Below are 16,530 nucleotides of genomic sequence, written 5' to 3'. Positions count from 1 at the left end.
TATCTTTATTCATGCTATTAAGTATTTAAGCATATTGAAAAATAAACTATTGCTGAAGGATTCATTAAAAACCTCAGCATTTTAAATAAAGTCCAACGATTATACCGTTGACTTTAAAGATTTTTACTCATTTTTAAGTAAAATATTATTAGAATAGATGTAAAAATAACTCACTGTACCGATCCGACGGGATACACTTTTTAACACTTTTAGCACTTGCTTTAAGCAATACTTAATACTTAATAGCACCAAGGTTGTAGTCTTGTAGACAACCTTCTCGCGGCGGAAAAAACATCCAGCGCCCGCACATTATCGTGCGCCCCGCCACCTGGTGGAGAGGTGTGCGAGAGAGATAGCATATATACAATGGAAAGAGAGGGCAAAATAGGCGGAAAAAGCTAGGTACCTTCTCAATGAAGTAAGCTTCAAATTACGGTCAAGTGTTTAATATGCTCATTATGCATAAGATAACGAACGCGAATGCACGACATCTAGCGCGTCAATGTCTAAACATCGCCTTTCGTTTAGACATTGACGCGCTAGATCTGTAATAAGTATATAGTCTATGCGCTAGATGTCGTGCTTTATGTCGTGTTTCGCTTGGCAAAAGTCACGCACACTACTGTAGAAGTGTCAAATTTTTCCGGTATTTTACTGTTGTTTTTCTAAGTAAATATTGTAAATTATTGATTAAAAAGGTCGAACGCGCACACATTTCATTATAGAGAAGTGATAAAATGATTAGTTTTAAAGAAATAGTGTCTGTGTTAAGTGTTTAGAGGTAATCAAAAATGTATGGAGGGACGGTCGGAACATCAACCTTAATGAGGTAATAACTATTGTTGCAAACACTATTAGATGAATGGTATTCATGTTTTGAATTAGGAATATCATGCTAATTAGCACTTATTTACACTTTAACCATTATATAGTCTGTGAGCTACATTTTTGTATACATATTATATTAAAGTGCAGTTACAATACAATAAAGTGTATTTATACTTACATCTCTATGTCAAAGGAAATTCCTATTGGAATGAGATGTTTTTTTGCAGTATAAACTAGCCTTTGTCACTCTCTAGCCTCCTAACTCTCTTTAGAGACAGGTAATATCATAAGATCGATATTTTGCAATGTGTAAGAATGACAAACAAATGAATATTACAAATTGCAATAAATAAAAGTATCAGTGATATGAGGAAGGAATGTTTTTCTAAACAAAAGCGTATATTTACATTTTCCAAAAACCCAACTCAGCATTCTACACTAGTTAATAGTAAACATATCCCCCTATATTTGCAATATATAAACATACAAATAGATTGACATACATAATATAACTATGTTTGGTAATTCAATACATGATCCGTAGCACATAGCTTTATCCAGTCCCTCTGTGTTGAATTGGATGATTATCTTAGATCAGATCAATTGTACTAACGCTAGAATGCTAAGCATTTGTAGCGGGAATAAACAGTGTCATACTAAATTATAATTTCCTGTCATTATCCATTATAAACGCAAATTCATGGTTTTGATGACATAAGTTGTAGGTTTGTGATGAGTTGCATTTGAGAGTTCAAACAGAATTTACCAATTAATGTATAATGAGAATATGTTATGAATAACTATAAATTAATTTGTTCAACTAAATGTGCTACAGCTTCAAAGATATGAATAGAATATGCTATTCATCTTTCAATGTTGTACAAATCCACTTAGTAGTGTAAATCTGGAATGAACTATTGAAGTGACAGTTTGACAGTAGTTACTTAGAAAATTTGGACTTCTTCCATTTTCATGCATTTGTTAGTATTTTTAAGTTTCTTGGTCACACATGGGGTACGCCGGGGTTAGTTCCTAATTTAGGATTGGAGTGATTTTTAAACTCATTGGGTTTCCAGTTATATTTATTATTATTTCTATGGAAATCTTACTATACATGCATAATTCTTTGTCCAAATATAATAAACCAACTAGCTTATCAATATTGTATGAGTTATATCCACAATGCTTAGTTATTTACTTATTTCACTAAGTAACTATGTAGAGTGCAGTCTTAATGAGATATTTATCTGTTCCAGATAATAATCTTACCGTACCACAATGCACCATAATATATTACTATGTTAACTCTTGACATTTTGTTGAGAACAAAGTTTACTTTTGAAATTCACATCTACAATACTATCTATACCTATAATAGTAGCAATGTTGTCATACCAAGGTTACAAACGATTGTGTGAAGTGACCTACCGTAACTTTAATTGCATGCACATTGCCAAATGCGTTTTATTAGGTATACCTATTGTTTAAAAAAGTTTTAGGTACATACATGTAAATGTGAAGCATTCAACTTATCATAGGACTTGCTTTATTGTAGACGAGATTATTTCACATTATCAGCCCATAAAGATGTTTACAATGATAATATCAATATGGCGTTATCGACTGTTGATTATTAAGATAACAACATCGGGTTGTGTACATTTTGCAATTTCAACGTGTAATTTGCGAGACTGCGACGCTAGAATTCTAATGTACATACATACTCATAATGCAGTTAATTTTAGAGTTAAATGTGACTGTCCTTAGTATTACTAGTTGTACAAGGTCGCTTCGTGATATATTATGTTATATATTGTTAAAATTTAGATTCAGAGTACGTTTAACGTTTTTTGTGTTAATTGGCTAACATGTGCTCAGAATTAATTCATTTCCTGACGCTTTTTTCACTTTATAGACATGCCAACAGGAGATTTATGTTTAAAAACTTACAATATTATTAGATCTGACTTCTATTATTTAACTACTCTACGATGTGAGTATTCCACGCCAAAAAGACATAGTTTCGATTGAATGAATAATAATATATCTGAAAAAAAAAATGTAATAAAAATATTTATTTACATCATGAACCAAACTGTTGTCATTGTCAACTGTGCGTCATTTAATCACTCTGACCCGATATCCCTTATCTACAGCTGTTCAAAACACAGTACTGAATAATTAAAAATGTTGAGGGTACCTTGGGTATGACGATTGCGGATAATATGATTTTACAAACTTGCGGTCTTTTCTATGCTCATATTATATTATGCACACTATTTGTATTCTCTTTGTTATGCACCGTAAAGTAGGCTCTGCATACCTAGGTAATATGAAATTACAAAACAAATTTACTGCTACAATATTTTAATTTCCTCGTGCATTAGTCTTCTAATTTTTTCACAGATTTGCACTTATTGTATTAATTATTTTTGATAAGATATGGGATAATGATTGTAAAATAATAATAGTAGTACTACAGCATTGTAATTTTCCGCATAAAATGTATTATTTTTGTATGTACATATGTATATGAAATTAATTAGCCTTTTTCATTGTCCAGGGCGCAAAGAAGCCGTTCAAGCGAGTAATTCGGGCGAACATTGGTGACGCGCATGCCATGGGACAAGTGCCCATCACATTTATCAGACAGGTAAGTAAATAAGTAATGACTGAAACAATTCCATCTTCAGGTTTGAACCTATGCCTTTCGCTGCACATACAGCGCCTGTTTTTATTTTTCCGATCATTATTTTACTTACCTTTAACTTTTAATTTATTATTTTTCCGAATTTTGCTGTACTACAAATAATGCTTGTACTTTTAACACAAGCGGGAAGCAACCACTCGAAAAAAGAGGCATTTATTATCTCCGTTATCATGTACTATTACTGTAAACGTTGAAATAATTAATTTTTCTGCTATTTAAAAAAAATAATATTTTCAGGTATTATCGTGCATCACAAACCCCAGCATCATAGATAAGATAGATTATCCTGAAGACGTGAAGCAGAGAGCAAGGGATATTCTCACGGCATGTGGGTATGTTTATCTACATATTTATAATAGTTTGTCTTTTTTTGAAATTAAAAGAAATAGAGAAGTATATTTTTAACCGAATGCATCAGGATGAGGAGGGATATTTTAAAGAACTTTAAAATTTAAAAAGTAACTAAAGATGCAAAAAATCATTAATAATTTATTTTTACATAGCCACAAAAAATATTTTTTCGCACATAATAATTGTTTCCTGCTAAATATGTATAGTGATAGTTTAATACTTAACAATTACAGTCAGATCAATTTTAGTTGGAGATAACACATAGTAGGGCTTACACAATATGTATTCCACTGATCGAATTTCCTTTACGTAATTGTACCCACCCACTGCGCCATTACAAGGTTATTTGGTTTCGTCGCAGACAAATCAATACCTATCCTGTTTGTATCAAAGATTTATGTAACAAAAATATTTTCCTTCCAAACAAAAACGACAATATTTTAACGGAATAGTCAAAACGAAGGACTCAATTCAAATCATAATTTTTTCGCATTTTTGCTGCTTTATAAATGATTTTCTTTTCGAACTATATTTTCATGAATATTCGCCACCTCGAGTAAGTGTAGTTCAAGCTATGGTCTAGAATCTAGACGTTAGTCACGCGATCCTATCGATTGTACATAGAAACACTGCATTTTACATGTATGATATTTAAGTACTAGCTTAGATATCTCTCTTCTAAACGTTTTCTATTGACGGTCGAAGTCTTAGTCATAACGTTGATTACCAAATTTACAAAAAAAAAAAAAATATTTTTTTTCGGATTTGTACCTAAAGTAAACTGAATTAAACAATGGCGTCGTTAACCGCTTACAAGGTCACCAATTATCATAAAATTAAACAAGTTTAACAATCCGTTCATTATTTAGTCAGGTCATACAGCGGTGAAGGTCACTTGATAGGATTAAAGCGGTTTTTGCGTAATATTTAATAAATAGTAGTTTAAAATGTAATAAAATAAAATATTTAAAATAATAGAAAAATATCGATCATGCGATGGGATTCGAATCCATATCCGTATCTTTCGCCGTACCTTTGCGACGCCTGACTTCTCCGGCTTACCATGAATTTACATCAAAAATTTAATTTCTTCTATTCATTTGGTGTCTTGTCCATGGCATCTACCTATATAATTAATACACAAGCGTTTTAATGCTTTTAACTTTCACGGTTAAACTGTAAAAAAATTGTAACTGAAGGCGATAAGGCGAAATACGCGGGTTCGAATCCCGCCTCGTGATCGAATCTTTTTCTTCTTTTTTAATATTGATTTTTTTTGTATTCCAGTGGTCAATCAGTAGGAGCATATACAGCATCCCACGGTATAGAGTTGATCCGCCGACACGTGGCGGAATATATCTCAAAACGTGATGGACACCCGAGCGACTGGAACAATATCTGCCTTGTGGGCGGCGCGTCCAATGGGATCAAGAATTGTCTGCAATTGCTGGTCAATAATATTGGTGGGAAGCCTTCTGGTGAGTGGGGTAAAAGTTGTAGAATGTTTGGGGAAAGTTAAATAATGTTTGGGGAAAAGGTAAATAATGTTTGGGAAAAGGTAGATAGTCCGTTTTCTTATGGGCATGCTTGTATGGAAAGGTATACATTTTTGAGTAAAGCAATGAAATTTGGTTCGAATGTTGTACTCGTCCACCTAAGCCCAAATCGCCTGGTAGCCAGTGTCTACTCCCCGGCAGAATGGAGGGAGGGGGGGTTATAGAATAGAGCGACCGGCGCTCGGAAAAAAAATTCTGGCGGATTCATTTGGCCCTTTGAGTCGAGTTTGGTGTCGTTATCAGGTAATTAGATGATGCCCAATTCATTCCCCATACCAGTTTTTTAGGGTTCCGTAGCAAAATATGTCACAATCTTTAAAATAATAAACTTTTGGCAGTGGCAAAATCCAAACATGATATTCTGTACTAGCCATATCTGTCGACTGTTCTTAACATTATTTTGGCTACTACTACTATATCGTGTGTTCCAAAGCTAGAAGGTCTAAAAGACCTATAGGTACACCTGCATTTGAGGTATGGAAGGCACATCCGAATGTCACACGAGGATTTGAAGCACCTTACAGTGGCAAATATGCAGACAGTGAAATTGAAAAGTTTGTGATTACAATGCATGATAGGTAAGGACGGTCACGATATTTTAAGGATACTCTTATCCAGAACTTATATTTTTTTATAATTATTATAAGTACATGTTTGTTTTTCACATTGTACCCCGCTGTGACAGTAAATGAGGGTCGCAAACAAATTTTTAACAAAAACGGACAGGCAAATCGAAAATTTGCCTCCCACAGAAGCTGCCCTTAAACAACACACCTTAAGGGCAGTTTTACAGGCTGTGTTTTATTTAGGGATTATATTTAGGGACCTAAAAAATCTAAATATTCCTTGCCCATCTGAAATAAAAAGAAAAGAGAAGCTTTGAATTGATAAGATGTCGGTGTGTGAAATCTTGCAATTCCAGATTGAAGTGTTTTATACGCCAGCTCAAATGTACCGAATTATGTAATTGTGGAGGTGGTTGTCATTTTTATTAATACAAAAACGTTCTATTATTATCTATCTTTATTTTTAACAATGTTACCTGACTTCATTTATAATTTAAAGATGATTAAAAATCACACTAATATTATAAAGACGAAAGTGTGTGTGTATCAGTTAACCAGGTCCTACCAGACAAGATAACATGGTATAGGACAAATAAGTACGAAACACTCGTTGGGCGAGTCAGACTCGCACTTGACTGTTTTTTGTTTTATGTTATTGCTTATTTTTCGGGTCTATGAGCCGACCCCTACGCTGCGCTGACGAACGTTCCTGTACTTTCTATAATTTATTTCACATTGAAAATGGTAAGATATAAGTTACATGTTAATGTTTTTATAATCTGCATGAAATGGCCTTTCAGACAGTATTTTTTTATAAACCAAGTTTGATACAAAAATATAAAAATATACTGGTTTGTTTGGATTTTGCCACTGCCAAAAGTTTATTATTTTAAAGATTGTGACATATTTTGCTACGGAACCCTAAAAAACTGGTATGGGGAATGAATCGGGCATCATCTAGTTACCTGATAACGACACCAAACTCGACTCAAAGGGCCAAATGAATCCGCCAGAATTTTTTTTCCGAGCGCCGGGCGCTCTATTCTATAACCCCCCCTCCCTCCATTCTGCCGGGGAGTAGACACTGGCTACCAGGCGATTTGGGCTTAGGTGGACGATTACAACATTCGTACCAAATGGCATTGCTTTACTCAAAAATGTATACCTTTTCCCATAAGAAAACGGACTAAGAGTCTCTGAAGGTAAAGTACTCTGCAAAGATTAGAAAGGAAGGCCTTTCCCCAAGTGTTGATAGATTTATGAATTGGTAAAATTTAAAACAGACGTCGTATTTATCTATCTGTCTATATTTGCCATAAATAAATGTGGAATACTTGTATTGTATTTTACATAAAAATGTATATTATGTATATAAATTATAATATCTCATGACTGGTCACTGGGCATCAGCAACACCATTTATTATTCTTATCGATATATCTAATTGCGTTAGTATCATCGACCACAGATAAGATAAATCATTTTGTATTGGTATCATAATGTAATTAATACCAATTCGTCGCTTCAGCATAATGTATAAAGAAAATCACACAAGGCATATTATATACAGATGAATGTATTTCATATGCACATAGAATAGTACATATAAATCTTATTAAATTGTAATCTATATATACGGATATATCAATATAAAATAGGTTTTTGGTTGATGTTTTTATTTAAAACCTCTTTTAAATACTCATACCTTTTTCCTTTGTACATAGTTAAGTATAATACGGGACGATATATTATATCTTTATGGTCCAATCAATTATCTATTGTTGAATGATAAAGTCTATCAATGCTATCTAAATGTTACGATGTATGACGAGAACAAACGTGGAGTGTTCAATACTATCGCATTTAATGGGAAATAAATTATCTGACCTAATGTACTGTGATGAAATATATTTCTTGTTCGATGTTATAGGTTATCGGGGAAATTATATTTGTATGGTCTGTCTGTTTACTATTTGTGTGTTAATTTCTATATTTATGTATTGTATTCAGTTCTATTTATTTTCTACAATATTAACTAGTTTCAAAATTTCTGGCAATGTTTTGTTTAGTTAATAACTTTAAATTAACTACCAACTAAGTCCTATAAAAATATTTATTCCAAAGTAAAGAGGGAAAAATGTGTTATCAAATAAAAGTACCTCTTGAAATACAGAAAACTGACACTTTGAACAGCAACAATACATTTACACTCATTAAATGTATTGCAAAAATAAATGCACAGACATTGTACAAAAAAATGTGTGCGTGTACTAGTGTACACACGTAAGAAGTGAAACTTCTTTATGACCTTATTTTTCAAAAAATAATTTACTATATGCAACTTTACACAAATACGTCGAATCACGCGTGGTAGGGATAAGAAAAAGATGGCGCGTAACGGAAAAAATGTCACGCGTAACGAAAAAATGTTACACTACATTTTTTTAAACCCCGATAAAGAAGTTTCACTTCAATTAATGGTGTATTAAGACGTTTAACTTTCATTCTTCTTAAAATAAACGAATTTTCCCCATTGCAGGTGTAATGATCCCCATCCCCCAGTACCCGCTATACTCCGCGTCGCTCGCGGAGTACGGTTTGTCCCAAGTGGGCTACTACTTGGACGAGTCGGCTCAGTGGGGACTCGACCTTAAGGAGTTAGAGCGCTCTAGAGAGGACGCCCTAAAGCATTGCAACGTTAGAGCTATTGTGGTCATTAACCCTGGCAACCCCACGGGACAGGTATGTACTGATGATTAATTTCTGATGGAATTGAATATGTGTTTGGACGATATAATTATACATAATTCTAATACTTAAGCCAGCTTTTCTCTGTACATACTATTTCCAAATTGGTGATAAATAATTTCAGAACAGTGAATGTTTGATTTTTTTAGTTTATGTAGGAAAGTTATGAACTTTTTAATTTTGTTTTGTGTTTGAGTTAAAATGTTTAGCTTAAAAAATATATTTGCTTGTAGGTGCTAACCCGCGAGAACATCGAAGCAATTATTCGTTTCGCGAGCAAACACAATCTGTTCATATTCGCGGACGAGGTGTACCAGGACAACGTGTATGCAGAGGGAAGCAAGTTCTTCTCCTTTAAGAAGGTAACATAAATTATAAAAATGTTTTTGAAGTGAAAACTTCTTTAGCGGCGTTGAGCACTTTTTCTGTAATGGGTATAAAATCTTAAACTCGCGTCAGGACACGTGACCTGATCGAAAAAGCGTAAGACGGATACCATTCCAAAATATCAAACATGCTCAACGTTAATAATCAAGTTTTCACTTCTGCCGGCACTCCCGGAGTGTAACCCGTCTTTTTTTTATAACTGTTATCGCATGCCAACTGAGATTGGCGAATTGTGTAGGACATGTTCTCTCATAACACCAATGTATTACCACTTTTCTTGCGAATAAATTGATTTCAATTTCAATTCAATTTCATACATTGAAAAAAAATATTGTACTTACTTATTTTTATTGGTTCAACAAACTTGTAAGAGATGGCGTGCAGTCTTTTTAAACGCTTAATAACAATAGGTTCTGAGGACTATAATTCATTTAAAATTGTGATCTTTAGATGTGATTTTTAATTTGTAATCTCTTAGTAAACAAGATGATACTTACTATTTTTGTTTTTTTTTATTTTTATTTTTTCAAAGTAATTGTACAGAAAATACAAATATTATTTTTTAAGCGTTATTTTGTGTATGTTTTCAGGTGATGTCAGAGATGGGCGAGCCTTTCAATAAGATAGAATTGGCCTCCTTCATGTCTATCAGTAAGGTATGTTTTGAGTTTTATTTTATCATCGGTCTCTCAAAACTTTTTAAGCTATTGCATAGCTTCTATCGCGGGCCTTGAGCGCCGGGACCGAATCGAGAAATTGCGTAACGAAAAAACCTCACGCTCCTAACTCCGACGGGCACGGAGGTGTGGCTTGAAGACATAGCATGTAAAAGCTTTACCGCGGCAGTCCCCGAGTGCCACACGTCTGTTTTTTTAATTACTGACATAATTTTTAAGTTATTAATTATTGTTTTTAACAAAATAAGTCCTGGTTACTTGAATAAATGAATAAATTATTATTTTTATTATAAACTAGCCGCTCCGCGCGGTTTCACCCTCGTGGCTCCTCTCCTGTTGGTCGTAGCGTGATGGTATATAGCCTATAGCCTTCCTCGATAAATGGGCTATCTAACACTGAAAGAATTTTTCAAATCGGACCAGTAGTTCCTGAGATTAGCGCGTTCAAACAAACAAACAAACTCTTCAGCTTTATAATATTATTATAAATTATGAAACATAGTATCTCCGCGCAGGGTTACATGGGCGAGTGCGGTCTCCGCGGCGGGTGGATGGAGCTGGCCAACTTGGACCTGCAAGTGCAGGCCAATCTATACAAGGCGATATCCGCCATGCTGTGCCCGAGCTCGCTGGGACAGGCCGCTGTTGATACTGTGGTGAGTTAAAATTTATTATATTTTGGTAAGAAAAATTATCTTCAGAGATTATGTAAAAATGCAAGTGCTTTAAACTGGAAATACTTTTTAAGTTGAAATGATATGATTTTATAGCGGGAATTAAATGCATTCCATGAATATTGTAATTTTTTTTTAAAGATTCAATTAAAAAATAAATACGGTCACCCGGCAAATAACGTCATAACTTTCGACCTATTGTTATAAGTTTGCTAAAATTAGACTCCCCTATGATTTTTAAAGTGAAACTTTTATTACATTGTCTCAAACTTTTTGGTCTAGCGCATGTCGCGTGACGGTCGAACCGTACGATAATTATCGTACAAATACGACAATTTTGTGCCTAAGTTTCACTTTTACCGTGGTTTCATAAAACCACACAACATTTTTATTATTATTTATTACTATCACACCAAACACATTATTATCAATTTCATTATCAATTCGCAGGCCAAACCGCCCGCGCCCGGTGAACCCTCGTACGATCTATGGATCAAGGAAAAGACAGATGTGCTCCAGTCTCTCAATAAACGCGCCAAAATGATCGCAGAAACTTTCAATGCTATGGAGGGCTTCAGCTGTAATGTTGTGCAAGTGAGTGACACACACAAGCGAAAAGATTCAGTTTACAAACACGCGAATAAACTCTCACACACTCATATAAATAAATAAATAAATATATATTTAAGACAATTTTCACACACGGCACGATCTGATCCCATACTAAGCTTTCGCTTGTGTTATGGAAATCAGATGGCTGATAAACTTACATATATAATTTTAAATAAATACTTATATAGATAATTGACACCCAGACACAGAGCAAACATCTTTGTTCATCAATCAAATATTTGCCCCGGGTGGGAATCGAACCCACGACCTCTGACTTGGAAGGCAGGGCCACTACCAACCAAGCCAACCGGTCAGTAATAAACACGCGAGTACACACATACATGTCTCGCAGACATAAGCACACACGCATTTACACGCGTATGCACACACACACACACGCATAAGTTTATAAATTTAAAATTATTCAAGATTTTTTTAACTGTACTGCATATTGTCTAAAGTAAATAGTAGTCCGTTTTCTTATGGGCATGCTTGTATGGAAAGGTATACATTTTTGAGTAAAGCAATGAGATTTGGTTCGAATGTTGTACTCGTCCACCTAAGCCCAAATCGCCTGGTAGCCAGTGTCTACTCCCCGGCAGAAGGGAGGGAGGGGGGGTTATAGAACAGAGCGCCCGGCGCTCGGAAAAAAAATTCTGGCGGATTCATTTGGCCCTTTGAGTCGAGTTTGGTGTCGTTATCAGGTAACTAGATGATGCCCGATTCATTCCCCATACCAGTTTTTTAGGGTTCCCTAGCAAAATATGTCACAATCTTTAAAATAATAAACTTTTGGCAGTGGCAAAATACAAACAAACCAGTATATTTTTATATTTTTGTATCAAACTTGGTTTATAAAAAAATACTGCCTGAAAGGCCATTTCATGCAGATTATAAAAACATTAACATGTAACATATATCTTACCATTTTCAATGTGAAATAAATTATAGAACGTACAGGAACGTTCGTCAGCGCAGCGTAGGGGGCGGCTAATAGACCCGAAAAATAAGCAATAACATAAAACAAAATCCAGTCAAGTGCGAGTCTGACTCGCCGTTCGAGTGTTTCGTACTTATTTGTCCTATACCATGTTAACTTGTCTGGTAGGACCTGGTTAACTGATACACACACACTTTCGTCTTTATAATATTAGTGTGATTTTTAATCATCTTTAAATTATAAATGAAGTCAGGTAACATTATTAAAAATAAAGATATATAATAATAGAATGTTTTTGTATTAATAATAATGACAACCACCTCCACAATTACATAATTCAGTACATTTGAGCTGGCGTATAAAACACTTCAATCTGGAATTGCAAGATTTCACGCACCGACATCTTATCAATTCAAAGCTTCTCTTTTCTTTTTATTTCAGATGGGCAATTAGGAATATTTTGATTCTTTTTAGGTCCCTAAATATATACAGCCTGTAAAACTGCCCTTAAGGTGTGTTGTTTAAGAGCAGCTTCTGTGGGAGGCAAATTTTCGATTTGCCTGTCCGTTTTTGTTAAAAATTTGTTTGCGACCCTCATTTACTGTCACAGCGGGGTACAATGTGAAAAACAAACATGTACTTATAATAATGATAAAAAAATATAAGTTCTGGATAAGAGTATCCTTAAAATATCGTGACCGTCCTTACCTATCATGCATTGTAATCACAAACTTTTCAATTTCACTGTCTGCATATTTGCCACTGTAAAGTGCTTCAAATCCTCGTATAACATTCGGATATGCCTTCCATACCTCAAATGCAGGTGTACCTATAGTTATTTTAGACCTTCTAGCTTTGGAACACACGATATAGTAGTAGTAGCCAAAATGTTAAGAACAGTCGACAGATATGGCTAGTACAGAATATCATGTATTCCAAGCTAGAAGATCTAAAAGAACTATAGGTACACCTGCATTTGAGGTAAGGAAGGCATATCCGAATGTCACACGAGGATTTGAAGCACTTTACAGTGGCAAATATGCAGACAGTGAAAATGAAAAGTTTGTGATTACAATGCATGATAGGTAAGGACGGTCACGATATTTTAAGGATACTCTTATCCAGAACTTATATTTTTTTATAATTATTATAAGTACATGTTTGTTTTTCACATTGTACCCCGCTGTGACAGTAAATGAGGGTCGCAAACAAATTTTTAACAAAAACGGACAGGCAAATCGAAAATTTGCCTCCCACAGAAGCTGCTCTTAAACAACACACCTTAAGGGCAGTTTTACAGGCTGTATATATTTAGGGACCTAAAAAGAATCAAAATATTCCTTGCCCATATGAAATAAAAAGAAAAGAGAAGCTTTGAATTGATAAGATGTCGGTGCGTGAAATCTTGCAATTCCAGATTGAAGTGTTTTATACGCCAGCTCAAATGTACCGAATTATGTAATTGTGGAGGTGGTTGTCATTATTATTAATACAAAAACGTTCTATTATTATATATATCTTTATTTTTAATAATGTTACCTGACTTCATTTATAATTTAAAGATGATTAAAAATCACACTAATATTATAAAGACGAAAGTGTGTGTGTATCAGTTAACCAGGTCCTACCAGACAAGATAACATGGTATAGGACAAATAAGTACGAAACACTCGATGGGCAAGTCAGACTCGCACTTGACTGGTTTTTGTTTTATGTTATTGCTTATTTTTCGGGTCTATTAGCCGTCCCCTACGCTGCGCTGACGAACGTTCCTGTACTTTCTATAATTTATTTCACATTGAAAATGGTAAGATATATGTTACATGTTAATGTTTTTATAATCTGCATAAAATGGCCTTTCAGGCAGTATTTTTTTATAAACCAAGTTTGATACAAAAATATAAAAATATACTGGTTTGTTTGGATTTTGCCACTGCCAAAAGTTTATTATTTTAAAGATTGTGACATATTTTACTACGGAACCCTAAAAAACTGGTATGGGGAATGAATCGGGCATCATCTAGTTACCTGATAACGACACCAAACTCTACTCAAAGGGCCAAATGAATCCACCAGAATTTTTTTTCCGAGCGCCGGGCGTTCTGTTCTATAACCCCCCCTCCCTCCCTTCTGCCGGGGAGTAGACACTGGCTACCAGGCGATTTGGGCTTAGGTGGACGAGTACAACATTCGTACCAAATGGCATTGCTTTACTCAAAAATGTATACCTTTTCCCATAAGAAAACGGACTATAGTAATTTAAAATAAATAGCTTGCTCGATCATAAGCTTCACTGATAAAATTTACTTATTGATGTTTTTATCTTTTTTCACATAGGTTTCTAATTATTTATTTTTAATTTTTTGGCTTTATGTTTATAACCAGAAAGGTTTCTAATTATTTTTTCTATTTCTTGGTTTTGTATAATCAGATGTTTTGACGTGACAACGTCTTATAATTCGATATTCGGCTGCACGCACGAAAAAACATGACTCATGCGGCGTTACCTCGCTCTGAGGCGTTCCATGTAACGCTTGAAGTGCGAGCGAGAGCGCGGAACGAGCGACAAAGAAGCACAATCGGCCGTTGTCACGTTCAACTATCGTCAGTAAACCGACTTTACAGACAATTATTGAAGTGAAACTTCTTTATCGGGGTTGGACAAAAATTTAGCGTAACATTTTTGCGTTACGCCGTACGCGTGACATTTTTGCGTTACGCCGTACGCGTGACATTTTTGCGTTACGCCATACTCGTGACATTTTTAAGGTCATAAAGAAGTTTCACTTCTTACGTGTGTACTCTAGTAAACGCATACATTTTTTTTTCTAAGTAATATATAATTGTTCGCAGGGAGCAATGTACGCGTTCCCGCAATTCAAATTATCGCCCAAAGCGATCGAAGCCGCGAAGAGAGAGGGCAAAGCGCCCGACGTGTACTACGCGTTCAAACTGCTCGAGCAAACCGGTGAGATAATATCTTGTATATGTTACAGTCAAAACCCTAAACCAGTCAATATCCTTATTGACGGTTATTAAGGTTATTGACTTAGGGCGTCGGTTAATATCCTTATTGACTGATTTAATCTGATAAAATTATATTAACCGACGCCCTAAGTCAATAACCTTAATAACCGTCAATAAGGATATTGACTGGTTTAGGATTTTGACTGTAGCATATATAATTAATGTATAATTATTATAATGGTTAACTAGCAGTGTCCCGCGGTTTCACCCGCATAGATACGCTACTATTGTTAGCGTGATGATAAATATAAAGTATATAAATATAAAATCATGGTTGGGTAGAAGCGTCTTTGTAACTTCGGGATAAATATGTAATTACATTAATTTTTCAATGTACATATTTATCAATTTATTAAATGACAAGCAAATCCATACTTAATATTATAAATGCGAAAGTAACTCTGTCTGTCTGTCTGTCTGTTACTCAATCACGCCTTAACTATTGAACCAATTTGCATGAAATTTGGTATAGAGATATTTTGATACCCGAGAAAGGACTTAGGCTACTTTTTATCGTTAGGATAGGTTTTATCCCGGAAATCCCACGGGAACGGGAACTATGCGGGTTTTTCTTTGACAGCGCGGGCGAAGCTGCGGGTGGAAAGTTAGTTCAAATATAAATTAGCAATGCGCATACATTAAAATGTTATCTTTTCTTTAGCCTTTTTTGTAAAATTTCACTATTTACTCTATTGAAAATTCATTTTTGCAACTATATTAATATTCGTAAATATAGTAGGTAACTTTATTGACAATTATTTATTTATTTCAGGTATTTGCATAGTGCCAGGCTCCGGTTTCGGCCAAAAGCCCGGAACGTACCATTTCCGCACGACCATCTTGCCGCAGACGGACCTCTTGCAGGAAATGTTGGACATCTTCCGGAAATTCCACGAGAAATTCACCAAGGAACACGCGTAATAAGGAAATGGAAATGCGGAATGTGATTTTTTTTAATTTTCTTTTGTTATAAGGACGCTGGGGGATAGACGGTTAATAAATTTGGAGGACTTCGTCCCTTGAATTATGACGTGAATTAGATAATTTATTTGTACAATTAGGTATTAGTTTATAATACCTATATGTATATATCAACATTTTATGAAAAAATCCAAAATTATTTCCCTATTTTCATATGTTATTATTAAATTATATAATTACATTCTGTTAATACAATTACGTACATGATAAGAATGTAATTTTTCAGAAATTCGGTTTATTCCCCTTGCCAGCGTTTATTTTTAATTGTTATTTTACAAAGTATACCAACAGGTATAGTGATATGATATTAATTTTTAATTAATTATTTGTCGAAAATAAAGACTATAATATTATGTGCTTAAAATTAAAAACATGCACCAATTGCTGTGAGTTTTATGTTATTTTAGTAGGAACAGATAAATTTTAAATTAATATATTTAATTATTTTTGCTCATTGAAAGAAAATCGTAAAA

At 34.4% G+C, this 16,530-nt stretch overlaps 1 protein-coding gene across 2 annotated transcripts in view; it reads left to right on the top strand.

Moving 5' to 3' along the window:
- The window catches only part of LOC149903724 (alanine aminotransferase 1-like), a 39,349-nt gene extending 23,179 nt beyond the window's left edge, over window positions 1–16,170 (top strand). For both annotated transcript variants that reach the window (XM_090107834.1, XM_090107835.1), the window contains exons 3-12: window positions 3,392–3,481; window positions 3,776–3,870; window positions 5,177–5,367; window positions 8,551–8,753; window positions 8,993–9,121; window positions 9,737–9,802; window positions 10,339–10,479; window positions 10,948–11,091; window positions 14,903–15,017; window positions 15,849–16,170. In XM_090107834.1, coding sequence (XP_089963960.1) covers window positions 3,392–3,481; window positions 3,776–3,870; window positions 5,177–5,367; window positions 8,551–8,753; window positions 8,993–9,121; window positions 9,737–9,802; window positions 10,339–10,479; window positions 10,948–11,091; window positions 14,903–15,017; window positions 15,849–15,997 — 1,323 coding nt within the window. In that variant the 3' untranslated portion in view covers window positions 15,998–16,170. The remainder of the gene's footprint in view (window positions 1–3,391; window positions 3,482–3,775; window positions 3,871–5,176; window positions 5,368–8,550; window positions 8,754–8,992; window positions 9,122–9,736; window positions 9,803–10,338; window positions 10,480–10,947; window positions 11,092–14,902; window positions 15,018–15,848) is intronic.
- The last annotated feature ends 360 nt before the right edge of the window (window positions 16,171–16,530 follow it).

The sequence above is a fragment of the Colias eurytheme genome, chromosome 12, assembly GCF_061535395.1.
Source record: "Colias eurytheme isolate Ceu_HAF_F1 chromosome 12, ilColEury1 Martin Lab GWU primary, whole genome shotgun sequence".
Lineage (NCBI taxonomy): Eukaryota > Metazoa > Arthropoda > Insecta > Lepidoptera > Pieridae > Colias > Colias eurytheme.
Note: the sequence above shows the minus strand (reverse complement) of the source record. Positions and strands in the feature narration are given on the sequence as shown.